The following is a 20,366-nucleotide window of genomic DNA, read 5'->3' as shown; positions in this document are numbered from 1 at the left end:
AGTGGGTTCACATAACACTGACCAAAATCACATTTTTACATTAGCAGTGAATACAGATACTTTGTCAATCTTTAGACACGATGACAGTGTTAAGTTGTAATTCTAGGATTATATTCATATGATACATAGAACTAGAAATTAGCTCACCACATTTTAGCTTTGTAGATCTGCAAATTCAGCCCATGTGTTTAGTAGGTGGGTAGTAGAGCACATTGATTGGGTTATGTTAACCATAAGTAAGCATGTGCTAATACAAGTTATGTACTTTTCTGAAAGTAAATCATATTTGCTTTACTGAAACTTAACAAATGTTGGAGTACTGTACACTGTAATTATTCATACACTCCTACAATCTGTCATACTTTATTCCAATTAAGGTAATAGTTGTTTATTTATGCTTTCTATAAGTAGGCTTAGAGATACTTTTTTTTAATTAATGGAAGGGTCAGCATTCAAGAGTAATAGTCTCAGCTGGCTGTTGTGCAATTTCAGATAGGAATTAGATGTCAGGCAGAAAGCAAAGTATTCTTGACATGCTCATAAGTGCTATATTTTAGATATAATTTTTAGCACAAAATATGAATTCGTAAATATGCATTTAATAAAAATGAGCAATCTCAGATTTTCAACTGTGCCTATGGCTCGCAAGAAATCCGAAGAACGAATTGCACCCCCGTCAAAGATTGTCCATCCTTGTAAAAAACAAAAAAACACCCAACACATTGTACTACGTATCCCATCATACTTTGCTGCGTGGAACAGTCCATGAGGGGGGGGTTACTTGTGGGGCCAACAGACTGCCTCATAAAAGATGAAATATTTTCGTAACCGGAGGGAGGCCTTATGCTAGCTCCGGACGAATGCGTGAGTCTGTTTTCTGAAACTGCCTTCTCAATTGCCCCGAGAGATTTTTACCCTCCCCCACTGTTGTGTGGTTGGTTTGGCCCAAGCAAGTCGATCCACTCCCGACGGAAAGGGGAGCGGAGGCTCCTGGCGGGGGGCTGGGAGCCCGGGCCGCCGGGTGGGGGCGGCAGCTGGAAGACGGAGGGCTGGCCGGCAGCGGGTGCTAGTGCTTGAGAGTCCAGGAGGCTATCTCCCTTCAGTAGATGGTTGGTTCCAGTGGTGTTTAGCATAGGGAGTGGGGGGCGCGTGAGACTATTGGGGCGCACTACTTCTCTGGCTGAGCCGCCTCGAGGTGTTGGAGCTGCCGCCCCCTCTAGCAGGCGGGGGAGGGATCGGGTGTTCGGTACGTGTCGAAGGGGCTGCAGAGCCTGAGTGGGTAATGCAAGGGGGGGGGGGCGGAAAGGGGAAAGACTCTGGGCGTGAGGGGGTAACCAGCAAAGGCTAAGGTGGGATGGTCTTTGTGAGAGATGGGGCTTGTGGACATGTTGTCATAAAAGGAAGTCGAGATGGTTTTGTTTTTATGCGGGAGGGGGTGGTGATGGAGACAGACAAGGTGGGGATTTCGGGAAAGGAGGTGGCTGTTGTCGCTAAGTGGGTGAATCTGTATGGGAATTTGGGGGTGGAATGGAGGGCCTTGGTGGAGAAGTGGGGAGGAGGTGATTGGCTCCTTCAGAAGAGGGTGGAACAGGGCCTGCTTTGTTAGAGACTGCGTCCCCTGTGGATGCATTTCTAAAACTAGGTTGATGGGACCCATTCTTAAAACAGTTGAATCACACTGCTTGATACAGTCTTGGCGTGGAGTCTTACTATGTGTCTTGTAGCAGAGAACCCTGAGGTTGCTTAAGGCCCACCTCTGATTTGTGCTTACTAAGTAGGTAATTATGTAATTGAAGGAACTGAATGAAATGAAATTACATAGGACGGGATGAGAAACCAACTGCAAAAGAAAATACTTTCTTAAGGGGTTGGCATGCTCTGCTTTAATGTTAAAGGAATCGGGTAAAATGGCTTCATTTATCTGGAGCCTTAAAGGCCCATGACCTGAAGCTATTAAAATGAGTACAGGAAGATGCAGTGTATAATTGCAGAACAGGAAATGAAGCAAAAGAATAATTTTGGCTAACAATAATGAAGAATAATGAGGAGGTGCTTTCCAGTTAATACAGGATTTAAATTCTACTTATTTTTCCACACTTCTTTTACATTATTTACTTGAGGCTTGTGGAAAATTATAGTATGTGTTTTTAGCTGATTCTTAACAATAGACCTACTAGTTAACGTGGAAAGATACTGACTTATTCAAGGCCACCCAGTAGGCTCCCTGACTTAGCAGAGGACTGAACTTCTTTCAGATGCAAATCTAGTATATTCTATTAACTGCTAAATTAATCAGGATTAAAATTCTTGATTAAATTTAAAATGGATCTAATATAAATTGTCTAGATTAGCATCTAAGACACATTTAGTCCAGAAAAAGTTTTATAAATGCCTATAGGTGTAATATTGATTTTAATGATGATTTCTATTAAGTGAAATGCAAAACGTAGAAATGTAGAGGAGCAAGTTCCATTAATTTAAATTAATTTGCTCCAAAATAAGCCTGGTTTTGCATAACTTCCTAGGCTAAAATAAAGTGGGTGACTCTCTGCATTGTGCAAACCCAGCCAGTACTGTATAGTTAATGTATTGGCTAGTGTGCACTATGTACCCAGGCAGCTGGGTTAATTATGGGCTTGCATGTTGTGTGAACAAAGCCTCAATTTACAACTGCAGTTAATTTATAATAGTAACTAAATTGTTGTAGATATCTCTTTAAAATGTAAGATAAAAAGTTTTTTTTAGATAGCCCTCTTAATTCTTACTGAGTATAACATTTTTGAATATGCATTTTATTGTTTCTACTTATTTAGCACCAATAGTATATTCTACCTCCCTGAATTTCAAAAGCAAATCTAATCAGGGGGGTAGGTATCCACCCTAAAAGTCCTTAACATTTAAAGCAAGCAATGAAGAAGAGAATAAAACAGGGGAGTAAGAAGAGGAGGATGGAGAGACTGAATGTGAGCAAATCTACTTAAATTAGTACTAGATTTCCAATAAAAGCCCCTTTTCCTTTTGTACAGTATTTTTTTTTGTTTTTAGAATTCTATTTTTCTCTATTGATATATTTAACCATTATTTACCTTAAATGATAGACTAATAAATCTATGGAGCCCCTTCCCCCATGGGAGTAAAAAGGTCTTTTGTATCACTTTTATTATTAATGTTTGAGCAGAAAGGATATTATGGAACTTAAAGATACTAAAAAAATAAGAAATGTAACATAAAAAAATTAATGGAAGTATGGTTTCAGAAAAAATCATATCTTTCCTGTTTTTTCTCATTTAAGATAGATGTTAGGCTGCCAACTATTTTTATGTGAAATATAGTCACTTACCTGTGATTAAATGATGAGTGAGTTATACTAATCCTTGGATAGTTTATTAAGTTATAATTGACTGAGTTTGTAAAATTAATCTATAAACCTACTTGTTTCGACTTCAAATGCAGTGTAAACCTAGCCATTATGATTCATGAATTATAATTTATAACCTGGTACAAATTGTTGATTGTGGCTTAATCAACGTATTATTCTTAAAGATGTTAGGACAGCATAATTTGTGAACTAGGTTACTATATATATATATATTAACAAAAATACTATTCTTCCTCAAAAGTAAGCTTTATTGAAATCAGCAAGTGTGCTGATATATATTGGGTTGTACTACAAAGACTAGATTGGATGCAATGAAAACCTGTTGCTATGTACTTATTTATAGGTAAAATGTGCAGAGGATTTGAACCTTGCAATATTCAAAATATTGTATAAACATTAATCTGCTTTTCCTAAAAATGAATGAAAAAAATAACTTGTCTTCTGCTACATTTTAAAATTGTTTTGCTCACTTAAAAAAAACCTATAACAAAGTTTGTCTATGCTGATAAACAAAAAAGTACAGAAACTGGTCAGGCACTTGTCTGAAATGGTTTAGGGCAGGGGTAGGCAACCTTGGCTCTTTTATGACTCCTGGACTTCAACTCCCAGAATTCCTGAGCCAGCATGGCTCAACTTGGAAACCTCTCCCTTTCCCCTCAGCATGGCTGGCTCAGGAATTCTGGGAGTTGAAGTCCATGAGTCATAAAAGAGCCAAGGTTGCCTACCCCTGGTTTAGGGTCTCCTGCTTGAGCAAGAAGCTGGACTAGAAGACTTTGAAGGTCCCTTCCAGCTCTATTCTGATTGATGAGTTAATTTTCATTAATTTATACAAAGCAGAAGGATAAATTAACAAAGTATTCCAAAACAAATAAAGTATATTGAAAATTGAAGTAAATTAGTAAAATACAACATGAGAGATTAGTTATACAAATGAAGAAAGGAATCTCAAACTGGAGTAATGGTGGCAATATTAAATAGTTGACTGTAATTTATAATCCAATTTATTGAATGCTGAGCAATGCTGATAAACTGTCACATGGTCTATGGGACTATTCATGTTTTTGCATATAGTAATTAGTTTGGTTTCCTTATCATGAAGCATTGTATGTTTTGCTATATTTAAGAAGCGGTTTATTTATGTATTGGATTATGTGGCTACCCATATAAAGTAACTCTGGACAACTAACTATATTTATAGGAAATATGGTGGGGGCAGTAGGTCTGAGACCTTAAGGGTGGAGTGTTAAGAGTAAGGGCAAATTACCACTGTGATGGCAGAGGATGGCCTTGACCAGGATGTTTTAGGAGAAGATGGGTTTGGCATTTTGGTGTCAATTCCTTTTTCTACTTAATTGCCTCTTATGTGAGTATGGGAGACCAGATTACTTAGCAACCTGGTCTAAGGCTGCCGTTGACAAATACCAGAAGCCTACATAATAAAACCACATTCCACATGAAGAGGTAGATGAATGTTTAGGTTTCGCATGATAATGATTTTAATTGGACAAAGAAGGACATGTAGTTCTGTCTAAGATTTGCCCTCACTTTGAATGCTTTTGTAACTGACTCCGAGGCTCAGGCGTTGATGTTAGTGATGATATTACAAGAGATCTTGGTTGTAACCAAATGCCCTGCCCCACAAATGATACTCTTTGAAGTTGAGTTGGGACAAATTAGATATACTGCTGGTATACTGTCCTCCCTCCTAAAGTTAAAGGACTGGTATTAGATATTTCCCGACTGGAGGTAGCTGGTGGACTCCAGTTTCCATGCCTATTCCATCCATGTTGCAACCATAGGCTTGTTTCAGACATTTTTTGGCCTGACTTATGTGGAAGAAGCCTTTATCTCAGGATAGGTGACAATATTCTAGAAGACAGAAGATATTGTGATCAGTCCATTACCTTAGTCAGATTCCTGTGTTTGGAGACTGACAGTCTATCCCTGAAGGAGCAAATCTGGACTTGAGGTTCTCTTGGACTCGTGGCTCCTGGTTGATCAGCAAGTAGAAATTGTGTTTTGGTCACCTGCAACTGGTATTCCAGTTGCAGTCTTTTTTGAAGCACAAAAATTGGTTACAGTAACTCCCGCCCTTACCACCTCAAGGCTAGTCTATTGCTTTTGAAAACTACTTGGAAGCTGCTCACTTGCTGATCTGCTCACTTACTAACAGATCAAAGCTGTTTTGGCATGGAATATCTATTTTGCAGGCTTGCTTTGATTGCCACTAGGTTTCTGGGTACAGTTTAATATTTTGGTATTAAACTATAAAGCCCTGTGGATTTTGGCTCTTACATCTTAAGGCAGAGGTTCCCCAACCTTTTGGGCACCAGGGACCGGTTCCATGGAGAAAAGTTTTTCTGTGGACCGGAGATGCGTGGTTTTGGGTGCTGCCTGCATCCCACGGATGGGGCTTGTTGGTGCGGCCCGGTTACTGGCATGTTGCGGCCCTTTATCGGTCCACGGACCGGGGGCTGGGGACCCCTGTCTTAAGGAATGTCTCCTCCAAACAGAATCCGCTTATACATACGTTTAAGCTGAGAGAGGATGCTTTGGATCCTTTCTTCATTAGGAGTGAGGGGGTGGGAGCTTGGAGACAAGTCTTATTGTCTGCCCCATTACAAGACAATTAGCTTGTCCTCAGAAGCCCTGACCACCCCCGCAATATCTATTTTGAGGAAGATGGTAAAGACAATTTTATTTCAGTGAGCATTTGAAGAGTAGCTAATGATCATCTGACTGCCTTACTTTTGATGGTTGGTTTTTACTATTTTTATTTTTAATTTCCATTCAATGTTCACTACTTTTAACCATAACTCTTAAAAATATTTTGAATTTTATGGAGTTAGCAGTTGTTTTAATTATTTTTTATTAACTATACCTAGTTCATCAGGGTGAGGTATAAATACTGAAATAAGAAAAGATAATCTAGCTTCTTAGATTTGTACCACAAACAAAATGAGACATTGGAACTTTGGAGGAGAATCTGTTGAAACATTAAAAAAAGAATGAAATTATGGGTGCTTTTAGACAGCAGGCCATTCAAATTCCCACATAGCAAGAAACTCATTGATGACTCTGCCAATCACGCTATCTACAGCATTTGAATATTTAGTGAGAGTAAATGTTTAGTGGTACGTGTAAGTGAGGCTTAGATTACATGGGTTTTTAAACTGGTTTTGAAACTATTGAAGACTTTTCCTTTGAATGATAAATTATGGTATTGTAAGTTTTCAGGAATCACAGTCAAAAGATTTTGTGTTTCTGCAAAAAGTATTTTAAGTAGCCTCATTCATCACCAAAGCTACAAGATGTTTGAGTCCTGCTTAAGAAGATATAAAAATCATGGATGCTTCTGGTTGACTGGTAGTTTATGCCCTGGGACTTCTTTGGGACAGAATACACATACACAGAACATACAACACACACACACAACTTGAAATTTTTAGTAAAAGAAAACATACTGTTTTGCAATCTGATTTGCTTCTCAGACTTTGCTTTCTCCCTGCATATTGCATATAGGGATTATACAAGGAGTAAAATAATGTGCACATTCAGGTTTTAAGGAGCAGATCAGACTTGAACAGGTAGGATGCATTAATATGTCTGTTTCCTGCAGGGGTCAGGAGAATGAAATGGAATTTGGCTAGATTGTGAATGAGCAGATATGGTAACTGATGATGATTAAACACAGCTGGACTTGCTGAGGAAAGCAGACCGCTGGCAAGAGCTGGAGTCTCAAGAAAATGCCAGGCCTTCCTAAGAAGCCATGATCACATGAGCAGCTACAAAAGCAGAGCTTGGAGAAATTGAAATGCATATCATTCAGCATCAACCTGGTATGATTTCTTCTCTCTATAATATATATATATTAATATATTAACAGTATTGTACTAACATCAGTGTACTACAGATGCCAGGATCAGGAGATTTTGAACTCTTTTATCTTGAATGGCTTCTGCCCACGCTGTGGGATAAACTGTTTTTAAAACTGAGGCGAAGTTAAACAGCTTTAGGATATAAGTTTGCAGTTCAAATAGATATTTTTATTTATTTATTGCAGCAGTGAGGTGGGACGGAGTGGGCAGGGTCTAGTCTAGTGCAAGTTTATTGTATAAGCTAAAAAAAGTTCTGTTGTTTTATGTTTATTTAAATTATATGCAGCCCTATCTCACTGTTAAAACAACTCTGGGCAGCTTATTTATGTTAAGTAGCAGATAATTCTTCTTTAGTGATTGCCTCGTTTAGTGTCTGCAGTTATAGTGGTAATGAAAAAGTAACTCTATGACCAATTTCCCTATTTCTGACCTTCATGGGTCTGAAAAACAGAAAAGATAAATAATATCATAAAGCACAGTCATGTTTTCATTTAGCAATATTTAACACGCATGCATTTTATTACTGTATTTTCCTTTTGCCTATTTTACCCTGGATTTATATCCTGTATTTTATTTTTGTTTTATATTTTTGATATGGTCATAAGACTAATCAATCAATAAATTATCCACTTAGCAATTACTTTGGTTAACAACCTAGTTGCCTCTCAGCTGTGGTCGCTAAAAGAGGACTACCTATAAGAATGAATAGTATGCTAGATTCTGTAGAGACAGAATGGGGTTTATTATGTAACTTACATCTTCTCTGTAAGCTCTGCTTTAGTTTTGTTGGTCAGATAATCTGTACTTCACTTACGCACCTTTGAAAAAGCTAGAATAACCTCAGGAACTGCCAGTATCTTTGCAGGAGATTTGTGATATTTTTAAAGAGGCCATTATTTAGAGAGAGCAGGATCAGTGTCTGTGAAATTATTCATGCTTACTTTATCCAACACTTCATCGCAATAATCAGGAGATACAGAACATTTTTTTAAAAAGCAAATATGTGAAAAGATAGGTGAGAACCTGTAACCTGTATGCCTAAGTGTTTTTTTTTAATGCACATAAAGCTGAGATGAGCAACAGGTAGCTCAAAGAAAGGGGAATTAGCAACCTGTCATTCAACAATGAGGCATTTTCTTGCTGAAAGAATAAAACTTGAATAGATCTGAAACAGCTTTTGATCTCCTAGACACTTGCCTAGGCTAATTTACTTTTGAGATTATGGAAGAACTAGTTTTTAGTATTAAAACATTAATAGAAACATAATTAGGCTCTTCCTTGCTCCGCCCACCCCATATATTTGTATTTTGATCAAACTGCTAGTGTCAGTTGGGATTAAATTTCATAGTGGTGAGGAATAGATTCTAGAAAAATGTCATTGGTAGCCGGTTTAAAAACAGAAAGGCTATTTTATGTAATAGATGTGATTAATGTATGGCATTCAATGCCACATGATACCTACTATAGGTAGGTACTACTATATAAATTATAGGCTATAGGTAGCTTGTAGTCATAACAGATGGAAGAATTTTGCTAATATATTCTACTTAAAACATTTTGGCTGGCCACTGCTAAAATAAGTTCTGAAGCACATGGTTCTCTGCTTTGATTTAGCATGACAATTATATTGCATTTATGAGGAAATCAGACTAAATTTTATTAAAGAATAGTAAGGATAACAGAAATTCAGTGAAATAATAATAATAATAATAATAATAATAATAAACAGCAGAATAGAAGAGAAAGAACTGGAGAAGATAACAAAATACAAAGACCTACAAATAGAAATAGAAAGACTGTGGCAAAAGCAAGCAAGGGTAGTACCAATAGTCATAGGCTCCTTGGGCGCAATCCCAAAACAACTGGAGCACCACTTGAACACCATTGGCATTGACAAATTTGCTATTAGTCAATTGCAAAAGGCGGCCTTACTAGGAACTGCTTCCATCCTGCGACGATACCTGTAATACCATCAAACATCCACATCTGCCTATCCCAGGTCCTGGGTAAGGACTCGATAGGTAGACAAAATGCCAAATCCAGTCTGAACATCTGGCTAACTGTGCGATGATCCATAGTAGTAGTAGTAGTAGTAGTAGTAGTAGTAGTAGTAGTAGTAGTAGTAGTAGTAATAATAATAATAATAATAATAATAATAATAATAATAATAAAGTTGGAAGGGACCTTGGAGGTCATCTAGTCCAACCCCCTGCTCAGGCAGGAAACCCTATACATTTCACACAAATGGCTGTCCAGTCTCTTCTTAAAAACTTCCAGTGTTGGAGCATTCATCGCTTCTGGAGGCAGTTGTTCCACTGGTTAATTGTTCTAACTGTCAGGAAGTTTCTCCTTAGTTCTAGGTTGCTTCTCTCCTTGATTAGTTTCCATCCATTGCTTCTTGTCCTGCCTTCAGGCACCTTGGAAAATAGCTTGACTCCCTTTTCTTTGTGGCAGCCCCTGAGATATTGGAACACCTCTATCATGACACCCCTAGTCCTTTTCTTCATTAAACTAGACATACCCAATTCCAGCAACTGTTCCTTATATGCTTTAGCCTCCAGTCCCCTAATCATCTTTGTTGGTAACATAGAGTTCTTGAAATAAGAAAGAAAATTTCAGATAAGTACAAATTTGCTTACTTGGATCATAGAATAAGCCTGTTGTATTAGGAGTTTAGTTTGTAGAAGCAGCTTGTATTATCCTATTCCGTTCTCGCAAAATTAAGATGACATGATAGAATAAATTAGAAAAATTAGAAAAAAACTTGCGTTTATTTCAGGCCTTTCTCACCTCCTGGTTTTATTTGCTGTTACCACTGTTACCATCACCTTCTGATGGTGCTACTTGCCTGTTCCTATCTTCCAATATTCTATTACTTGAGAGAATAAATACCAAATTATTGCTTCCATAGGATGACCGTTCAGCAAATATTTTGCTATAAAAACTGCACATGTACATTGACAAGAATTGGTCAATGACAAGAACCATTCCATGCTAAATGCAGACTTTATGGCAGATTTATAGAAATTCGAATTATATGAAAGTGCTTGATTCCTAAGGGTTATTATTCATAAAATTTATATGGTCACTGATCTTAAACAGCTCTGGAGACATCACTGTGCAAAACAATAAAAACAGTATAAATACAGATACAAAAAAAGCAGTGAAATGTAACATGCAGAGTATGAAAGTTCAAGGTATCTCACCCCTAATCCTCAATATCAAATTTACTAACATCAAACTCCATTAACAACTTAGCCCTAATGCTTATACGAGAAAAACTAGTCTTATTACAACTTTCCTTAAGGCCAATGGGGTCAGTACCATCCTGATTTCCAAGGGGAAGTTGTTCCACTAGGCCAGTGGTAGGCAACCTTGGCTCTTTTATGACTCGTGGACTTCAACCCCCAGAATTCCTGAGCCAGGCTGGCTCAGGAATTCTGGGAGTTGAAGTCCACGAGTCATAAAAGAGCCAAGGTTACCTACCCCTGTACTAGGCAGACACTGCAACAGAAAAGAATTAGAATAACAGAGTTGGAAGGGACCTTGGAGGTCTTCTAGTCCAACCCCCTGCTCAGGCAGGAAACCCTGTACCATTTCAGACAAATGATTGTCCAGTCTCTTCATAAAAACTTCCAGTGTTGGAGCAAGAAATCCCCTTTTGTCCGCATAATGACTCTTTTTTACTAAGGGAATCCAGAGCGTGCTCACCCTGCCAAATCTGGTGAGATGGGCACAAATGAATGGAAACAGCCCGGCTCACGTGTGATCTGGCCTTGTGCCATGTAGCTAGGCAGCACTTTGAATTGCACCTGGCAGCATACTGGGAACATTAATATAGCTCACACAGCAGAAATGTTACATGGGCAAACTTTGGTACACCCAATACTACACATGCTGGTATATTGAAGCTGCTGAATGCTTTCCAAAGATGAATTCCAAAGTGTGCTGCAACAAGACATGATACTAAAGCATGAGTAGTTGTGAGCAGAATCTCCTGATCTAGGAACAGTGCAACTGGAGTATAAGTTGAACCAGTGTAAAGGTCCATCCTATTCTCCCATCAATTTTAAGTTTGCGTGCATGTTTTCTATCTTAATTTCCAGTCATCCTAATTATTTAATGTAAAGCATTTCTGGGTCTGTACTTTTTCCATGTTTTTTTTTTCTTAATAGGGGCAGAAACAGCTGTACAAAGAAATTCCCTACACAGAGTATCCCTGTAACCTAAGGAGAGGTGACCTGACTTGAAAAACGAAGAACAATAGGCTCCTGTATCAAAATATAAATTAAAAGGGAGTGATTCAGTGAAATATGAAGCATGTGCTTCCTGATTCTTTTTAGGTTTGGAGTCCATGGTGAACGTGCCTGGAAATTAATACATTATAGCAGCACAAAGTCCCTGCAGGTGCAGCCAGGAACACATCTTTTCCATCCAGAAGTTTGAACACTGAGGTGTAGACTTCCAAGAATGGGATGTGGCCTAATGAAGCTTTTGCAGGAAAGGTACAATCAAGTTCTTTTTTGTAATGTTCTTTAAGCAGATGAAGTATGCCACAGAAAACTGGTGATTTGGAACAGAAAATATACCCCTGTAACATGGCTACATGCTAGTCTTTCAGCATTTGAAAGCAAAACATTGCAGGATGGGGACAGATAAAGGTGCCATAAATGGGCCTTTCCACTAATTTTCTGTGGGACATGAAATTGAGTCGGGCATATTTTGTTACTGTTAATGATTTTTGAAGAGATTAGAATGTAGATAATCTCTGGTGAGTCATATTTCAGAAAATTATACCTGCTCATTTTCTCAATTATAGAACTTTCATACAGACAAATAATTAATATGTTGTCATTGATTCAGGGAGCTTTTGAACAATTGAAAAATTACAAAAAAGAAAAATGGAACCCAACTAAACAAGTAAATTAATTTCAAGGATAAAATGTAAATGTTTATTTTTTTCACGGGCATTTTCACATTTTCTGTGGTGTGGGGTAGGGAAGTATCTTTAAATTTTTCATCTAATATGGGCAAAGACAAATGGGAAATTTTAAAAACCTGTCAAACATCATAGTTAATAGTTTATGATTGAGCACAAGACAGCATGGTATGAAAAAGGCTGGTGATCAAGCTTGAATAAATCAGTTTCTGATTATTTTGTCCCAAGTGTCTCAGCATTCAGTTTAAATGAAATGTTAGAAGGATTCTCTTGAGGTAACACTTAAATGTTGTCTACTTCGAGGGATAGGAATGCTGTAGGAATTGGGGAGTGGGCATCATACTTGAATACTGTTAGAATCTCATAAATAAAATTGAAATGTTACGCAAAGCTTAATGGTAGGAATTGCAGAACTAAACTTGTTTATAAAGTGCTGGTCCTTGCTGTGATGTGATGACTCCTTGTGTTTCCCTTCCTAGCCTTTGCCCGATCATGCTGATGTGGCCAGCTGTGGCAGCCCCTTCCAGATAGCGCCTGGTAAGAACATCTGGCTGGACTTATACCCTTTGTGTCTATATTATCTCTTGTCCTCTTTTTCTTATTATGTTTTCTACATAAAGCACATAGTTAACAAGATAAACTTATTTTCTGGTCTCCTTGTGTAGGCTATATATTTGAGATACTGTTACCCTTCTTAAATGAACATTTGGTCAAAATACACTGATCATTTTTAATCAGTGATCGCTATGATAAAAGCTGGAAGAATGCTCAATAATAACAGGAACTACTATTTTCAGGCAATCTGTAGAGGAGGGGAAAGTTTTAAAAGTTTAATAATTTTAAAAGGTAGGTTTCTTATTTCTGTATGTTTGTACTGGAGGTTCTCCATACTTTCATGTTGCAGTATCCATATAAGCTGTTTCCTATGGTAAATGTATGATCTTGAATAAATAGCTCACATAAGAATTTTAGGATGTATAATATACATAATAGTTAACTCTTGATAAAAACTGGCTCTAGCAAAAAAGTAAAAGTCTATTGTGATGAATAATAAAGGGATTTTAATAGTCAATAGTATAGCAAGCTTAATAAATAAATAGAATAATTTTAGCATGCATGTTGACTCTTATTACAAATAGAATATTGGAATGTAATATTATTTAAGCTATATACTATGCTACAGGATTCCTAAATGGCCCTTAAAATAAAGCAATCTTTGTCTCTGAAATTGACTCCTGAATAAAATAGCTTTCATTTTTAAAAGAAGGATTTTTATTTGCTGTATAATTTCTTTTTGTTGTGGTTCAGTCGTTAACTCGTGCCCAATTTGTTTTAGGCACATTTTATGCAAGAGAGAAAGAAAATGCGCTCTCCCAAAAATGAATTATTCTTGTAATTGTTCTGATCATCTTGTGACTATCATATATTATCATATATTGTACAGCAATTTGCCTTAAAACTCCATTATATTGTAAACATTTGGAATTGGAATAGTTTCTATATAAATGTTTTAATGCATTAACTGAAAGTATTGTTTAAGGTAAACTATACAATGTAATATATTCCATAATTTTTAATTTTTTCATTAGCAAGTTTCTGAATAGTTTGTAAAAACATAAAATTTGGCTTTAAACCTGTTCACTTACTTATTGTACAGATTATTAGTGGTCTGTCAGAATTTGAATCTAATTCAAGGATCTTGTTTGTACAAAAGGTTACTTTTCAAGTTAAGAAAAACTAAAGGAATACGTAGTAAAGGCTTATCTCAGGAAAATATATTTGTCTTAGGAGTTCTATAATATCTGTTGCTTATGTTACTCTAGTCTATATTAACTATGATGTTAAAGCTGAAATTGGTTATTTAATATAGCTATCCTTCTGTTGAGCTTACAGATAATGACTCTTCTCCCTTCTGTCTTGTCTAAAATCTTAATTTTATGTTTTGCAATCTTATCTACTGTCTGCTATTGGTGTCTTTTACTTACACTATAGATTAGTTTCCTTAATTGCATCTCCAAACAAATATTTTTACTTGTGGATGGAGGTTTTTGGCTCAAATAATCTTACTGGTTTTTTTTGCTATTTTGACAACGCCAATGTCATACATATGAAAAACAGGCAACTTTAAGAGTTTCTTCTGTGTATTTACTTCATAGCTGCATGTATTTTTAACTTGGTACTTCACTCATTTGATGATTTTCACAAGTCATTCTGTTTTTGCAGTTACATAGAGTGTTGGGCAAAGGACTCTTAATAGAATTAAAATAGTATGTATTGTGCCTTTCTTTTCTAAAGATATGATTAGGAAGGAAGTAGCTGCATTATAATGGTGTACAATGTCCAGTAATATGGAGAAATTGTATTTTTCCATAAAGATGGAAGAGAACAATGGAAAACAGCCCTATATCCTCAGGGATGCTAAACATTTGAAAACAGGAAGTTTTTAAATAAACCAAAATTGTGTTCTCAATTGTTCAATTAGTTCTCATTTTTTTAGTTTCTCCAGTAGAAAGAAAGAAAAGTGACAGTGTTTTAACTACACCCAACTATAAATGGAATTCGACAATGTTTGTGTCAGAAGCATCACAATTAACATAAGGCATACTATGTGACATAAAATTTAAATTATATGGCATAAAACTTAAAATTTTAAATATACAAGATTAAAATATGTACAAGTTAAACAGATCCTGCCTAGAAATTAGCAACATTAATTGCGTTCTGTGGCGCTTCTATGAGGTCCTCAGGTGTACGCTGATCAGGGCACAAAAGACAGGTTTTGTGTTGTCTGCATGTCACCAGAATTGCAAAGGGCAGAAGCCACCAGTTGGCGCCATTTGTTCAGAATATCTCTGGATCTTGTTACACCTGCGCGCTGTCGATTCAGCGTTTTCCATACTTCCCAGCTTTTGCCAGACCCAGGTGCCAGCTCCTCCATTGGATCCATCCAGTGTTGATTCTTTGTAGCTTTCCATAGGTCCTCTCTGCTTTTACATTCTTTGAAGTCTTCCATCAACCTAAGGAAGCTTTTTCTAAATGTTAATCTCTGATGAACTGATTGCAGGCCATAGAGAAGGTGTTGCCTAAATATAGATGGGTTAAACCTCTCTCTGTATGCTGCTGCTTCTCTATGAACATGCGATTTTCTCCAAGAAGCATTATTCTTTTGATTCATAAATATCTCCTTTCCAGCATAGTAAGAAATAATCACATCTTTAATTCAGAGACCTCTTATTTATCTGCCATTATCGTAAAGGACTAGAAAGAACAAATTGTGAATATTTGGCTGGAGATTTAAGGTAAACATTTTAATGGAGGTGGAGAAGAGTTATTAAATTTAGATCATTCATGAATTAATATAGCAAGCAGATCTTTATTCTACAGTTGCTGTTAAAATATTTAAAATGTTGAAAGGAGTAGGCTGAAAGGTGTTCCAACTTCGTGTGAGGAATCCAGTATCTTTTTGTTAAATCACATGTCATAGATTAGAACAGGGGTGTCAAACTCAATTTCACTGAGGGCCGCATCAGCATTACAGTTGCCCTGGGGAGGGCAGGTGGGTGTGGCCAGAGTGGGTGCAGCCTACCGGGTGGGCATAGATGGAGTGGGTGTGGCCTACCGGGTGAGCATGGCCAATTCTACATCATTCGCATCAAGGGTGCCTATGGGGGCCTGGGCAGGAGTGGGACAGATCTGAGGGTCTCTGGCAGAAGGGGGTGGGACCGGGGCAAGTGCCAAGGCATGGTCCACTGGGGCAAGTGCCAAGATGGCCACCACAAAATTGTACATTGGCTCCCGGCTGGTCTGGGCCAAGGCAGCGGGGGCCATTCCCTCATTGTTTCCAGGATGGCTTCGTGGGCCGCATCTGGCCCCCGGGCCTTGTGTTTGACATGTCTGGATTAGAATATTTAACTAAGCTGATCTGGATGACAGCTGTGTCTCTCAACTTAAATTTCCTCTCTTGTGTTATTCTTTTCAGAGGGGACTTCATGGAGGGACCTAGCTCCCTGTCCAAAGATCCATCTCCAAGACAACCCAGTTTCTTACCAACAGTCCAGCCTAAGCCTTCCCTTGCCAACTTGCAGCCCAGAGAACAGTCCTCTGAACAATCTTGCGTCCCAAGCATTGGCCACCAACTCTTTGGTTTCAGAAAAAGTTTCTGTGCCCCCTACCAAAAGACACTGTCGTTCCCTCTCAGTGCCCGAAGACCTTTCCCGCTGGCAAGCTGTTTGGAGACCCCTGGGCTCCAAAGTGTGGACACATATCAAACGCCGGGAGACCAGTGGAGTGGACACTTTAGCAGTACAATCCCAGAACCTGGTTCAGGAAGCCAACAGACTTTGCTTCAATCCAGTCCCCAGTGCCTCTTATCAGTGTGTTCAAGATGGTGCTGTTGGTGGCAGGAGCCCACCATTTTTCAGTCTGGCTCTGTCTCGAGAATCGCCAGCAAGTGTACCGTGGGAGACTGGAGAGACTTTGCAGCCCTACCCTCTGCAACGCCGTTTCTCTCTGTCGCCTGTCAGATTCTTGCCATCCCCCCAGAGCTCCACCACTTCCACACCAGAGCTACTTCGGCACCAGCACAGCCTCCCTCGCAGCCGCTCACAGCCTTGTGACTTGGACACCAGGAAATGCGGTCTCAAGCGGCGCCATGAAGAAGATGTGAGGTGGCATAGGCCCTCACTTGATTTCTACAAGATGAATCAGGTAAGTAGGGAAGCATCATCTACTTGGCATCAGAGTCGTGTTGATCAAAACCTCCCTGTAAAATCAGTGAAAAATTGAAGTAAAAGGGAAGTGAAAAACTGAAAAACCACTGAAACAAAACTGGATTTTTCCATGTAGCAAAACACATTACATTCAACGACTATATGGTGCTAAGCAATCTGTTAAAATGAGTACAATACACTGTGGAAAACTTTGGGGATTATCGACGGAGTCCTTGATTTATAACTGTAATTGAGCCTGCAAATACAGTTGCAAATTTGTGCCAGTCATTAAGTCAGATCATCACGTGACCAACCCAATTTTATAATATATTTTGCAGTGGTGGTTAAGTGAATCGCCATAGATGTTAAGTGAATCCACAGTTGTTAAGCAAACCCATTGTCTGCAACGGATGTTGTTTGCTGGAAAGCAGAAATAAAGGCTGGTTTCCAGCATAAAACATTGTAAATTGCAGTCACATAACCCTGGGATGCTGCAGACCGCCATACATGTGGGCCAGTTGCCAAGCCCAAAATGTGACCATGGGAAGGAGCTGGGCTGTCTTCAAATCTGGACCATAAGGGAGGGGTCCATCGTAATTTCGAAGAGCCACTAAGCAGCCAGTTTTAAGTTGAGGACTACCTGTGTATGACACCAACAAAATTCAACATTGTTTGAAGATATGACTGCTGAAAAAAGTGACTTATGACTGGTCCTTGCAATTATGACTGCGGCAGCATCCCTGTAATCATGATTTGACCATTTGGCAACTCTCACACATTTACAACTTGTTGCAACATCCTGCAGTCATTTGCCATTTGTGACCTTCCCAACCAATCAATGGGAAAGCTGACAGGGAAGGTCACAAGTTGCAGTCATGTGACGTCAGGGCAAAAAAGGTAAAATCGTGTTCAGTCATGTGATGCCTCACTTAATGATTTCACCACTTAGCTAAATTTTTTTGGTCTCTATTATAGTTGTAAATTGAGGACTTTGCTCCAGGTATATTTATTAGAAATGGCAGATCTGATCCTATATAATACAGATCCTTCCAAGGAGGATACTTGCATTGGCAGTTATATTGAAACAATTTTGAGGGGTCCTTGGTGCTCTCTGAGCTTGGTTGTTTTCATGCAGACATTTCGTTATTCAAACTAGGTAACATCGTCAGTGAAATAATTTGGTCTTGATGAATGCTGAGATTTATAATCTGTATTAGCAGGATATTAATTTATTGTTAGAAGAGTCAGTGGTTATTTAAAACCATTCATGATTAGAGAGAACTAGAATCAAAGTAGCTGAAGACAGCTCACAGGGCTCTTCATACTTAGAAGAACAAAGCATTCCATTATAGACCTGGTTCCCCCCCCCCTTTTGTATATTTGCAAGCAAAAAATTACCCAGTGATCCTTAATTGAAAAATGCTGAACTTTTTTTCTGGACTAGTCCATAGGTGGTCCTTTTTTAAACAATAGCAATTGGACTGGAATTTGTCAGAAAGTGATATGTGGTTGTGAAGTGGAATGTTGCAGGACCGTGTTGCTTAGCAATAGTGATCCAGGTGGTCCCCTATTGCTGTTAAGTGAGGACCTCACTACTTTCTGCCAGCTTCCAACCAGCAAAGTCAGTGGGGAAACTGGCAAAAAGTCACAAATTCTAGGCGGCTTGTAAACGGCAGATGGGTGGCTGATGCAGCACAGCCAAACATAGGGTGACTGTGTGACTGCTCTGGATAGAACACAGGCAGTTGCTGCAGCTTAGCACAAGTGTGGCCAGAGGCAAGCAGGTGCTGCAGAATTGGGAGAAAGTAGCAGAAGCCATTCCTGCCGGCTTCCCCACTGAATTTGGTTGTGGGAAGGTGACAAGGAAGGTCACACGTGATCATGTGACTGCATGGATACTGGGACAAACAGAACTTCAAGGACTGATCGTAAGAACCACTCATTCAGTCCCATCATAACTTTGAACATCCCTGAACAAGTGGTTGTTAATCAGGATTTTCTGGAATGCAATCTATAGCCAGAGGTTGGAGAGACCATAGATAAAATTACTATAAAATAATAAAGATAGCCTAGTAGTAGTAGATATGGCAATAGAACAATTGGTTATGTGTATCTAGAATGTTTTAGAAAGTATAGGAGCACTATTTCCATAGACTTGGCAGATTTGGTTTGTTAATAAAAGCAGTTTTTGAAAATTTATGTCCGTAACCCAGCAAGCTGAACACTTAAAATGTCTCTGGTATTTAGTCATAATAGCAGCTTTTTACATAATAATGTAATTAATGATATTTAATTTCTGGAACTGAGCAATAACTATATTAACTCATACTAGTGTTCTAATTCACATGTATGCCTATAAGTTGACATTATAACACAAGATAAATCTGTTGAAATGTACGTTTCTTTATTTTTTTGACAGAAACCATTTGCAGGGGAAGTCTGTCAGTTAGACAAATCTGAGGAAGGTGGCTATCCATCATGGCTCTTGACTTGTAGCCCACAGTCACCCTCAGCTCCTTGCAGTCCCATTAATAATTGTATCCAGGTGCTCAGTGAAAGTGAAGAGGAGGAGGATGAAGAAGAAGCAGCAGCAGTACAAGCAGCAAGACAAATAAATTGGAATTTAGCAAGCAAAAGGACAATTTTCCAACCAGACTTTAGTGATCTGGATCTAACTTTGATTGAAGAGAACTAGCATTTGGATGTCTCCTTGAAAAACTTGACTTTGGAGTCAGCAGCAAAGGGAGGCTGCACTCCTGGATGAGGGTGGGGGAGCAGGGTTGGGGGTAGAAGGGAAAACGGCGGTAGGATAACGGGGTTTTGTCTGCTTGTTTCTTTTGTATTAAAAGAGAAAATAAAAAGAAATTGCTAAAGGGAGTTGTATGTCTCTAAGATGGGATCATAAAGCCTGTCAAACGTTAGGAAACGAAAAAAAACCCTTTATTGCCAATTTTACAAATTTGCTTCTCTTGGCAAGCTTTTTTGTCTGTCCCAGATCACAACACTAAAAGACCTTTATTTTAAAAAAAGAATATATATATATACTTAATAAAGTCCTACATATAAGAATGATTGATTTTTTAAAATTAAAAATACAGTGATATCGTAATTTGAAATCATGTTACAATCCTGTCAAGTGTTTTTAACTGGATGAATCTTCATCTACATTACTTGTCAGCTTAGAATTCTAATCTACAGCCGAATATAGGAAGACATTAAACTCAGCATTTGTTTTTCTCTATGAAGAACTTTTCCAAAAGCATTTTGCCCTTAGCTTTAGAATTCAAGAAATATCCTGTTGTCTGACAATAAAGCTTTATCTTATTCCATTGAAAAGAATTAACATTTTCCTGTCTTTCTAGTCAAATAAAGTACAGCTGCCAGACATAGGAAAACATACATGCAAACAACATGGGAACAGTTTTTGAATTATGTTTTATGTGATCTCTCAAACCTGTGGC

The 20,366-nt window shown here is 38.2% G+C and overlaps 1 protein-coding gene across 4 annotated transcripts; it reads left to right on the top strand.

Annotated features, from left to right (window-relative positions):
- Window positions 1–777: 777 nt before the first annotated feature.
- FAM53C (family with sequence similarity 53 member C) lies at window positions 778–19,971 on the top strand. Of its 4 annotated transcripts, XM_039334083.1 has the most exons (7): window positions 952–1,109; window positions 6,999–7,218; window positions 11,433–11,493; window positions 11,601–11,762; window positions 12,676–12,733; window positions 16,176–16,903; window positions 19,325–19,971. In XM_039334083.1, exons 4-7 carry the CDS (start codon window positions 11,733–11,735, stop codon window positions 19,598–19,600), a joined length of 1,092 nt encoding a protein of 363 aa, XP_039190017.1. In that variant the 5' UTR covers window positions 952–1,109; window positions 6,999–7,218; window positions 11,433–11,493; window positions 11,601–11,732; the 3' UTR covers window positions 19,601–19,971. The 4 variants fall into 4 exon arrangements, with proteins under 4 accessions (XP_039190016.1, XP_039190017.1, XP_039190014.1 ...); XM_039334082.1 differs by lacking the exon at window positions 952–1,109 and adding an exon at window positions 778–864 and having other exon boundaries at window positions 11,433–11,762; XM_039334080.1 differs by lacking the exon at window positions 11,433–11,493.
- Window positions 19,972–20,366: the final 395 nt, after the last annotated feature.

Source organism: Crotalus tigris, unplaced genomic scaffold (genome assembly GCF_016545835.1).
Source record: "Crotalus tigris isolate CLP2741 ecotype Arizona unplaced genomic scaffold, ASM1654583v1 scf7180000017625.6296891, whole genome shotgun sequence".
NCBI lineage: Eukaryota > Metazoa > Chordata > Lepidosauria > Squamata > Viperidae > Crotalus > Crotalus tigris.
This window is presented reverse-complemented; position numbering and strand designations above follow the sequence as displayed.

Excerpts from the sequence above, each read along its gene's own strand:
- FAM53C (XM_039334082.1), top strand. The coding sequence starts at position 11,733 with ATGTGGCCTAATGAAGCTTTTGCAGGAAAG. Across the intron at positions 11,763-12,675 it reads ATGAAGCTTTTGCAGGAAAG|CCTTTGCCCGATCATGCTGA; the intron begins GTACAATCAAGT and ends TTCCCTTCCTAG. Across the intron at positions 16,904-19,324 it reads ATTTCTACAAGATGAATCAG|AAACCATTTGCAGGGGAAGT; the intron begins GTAAGTAGGGAA and ends TTTTTTTGACAG.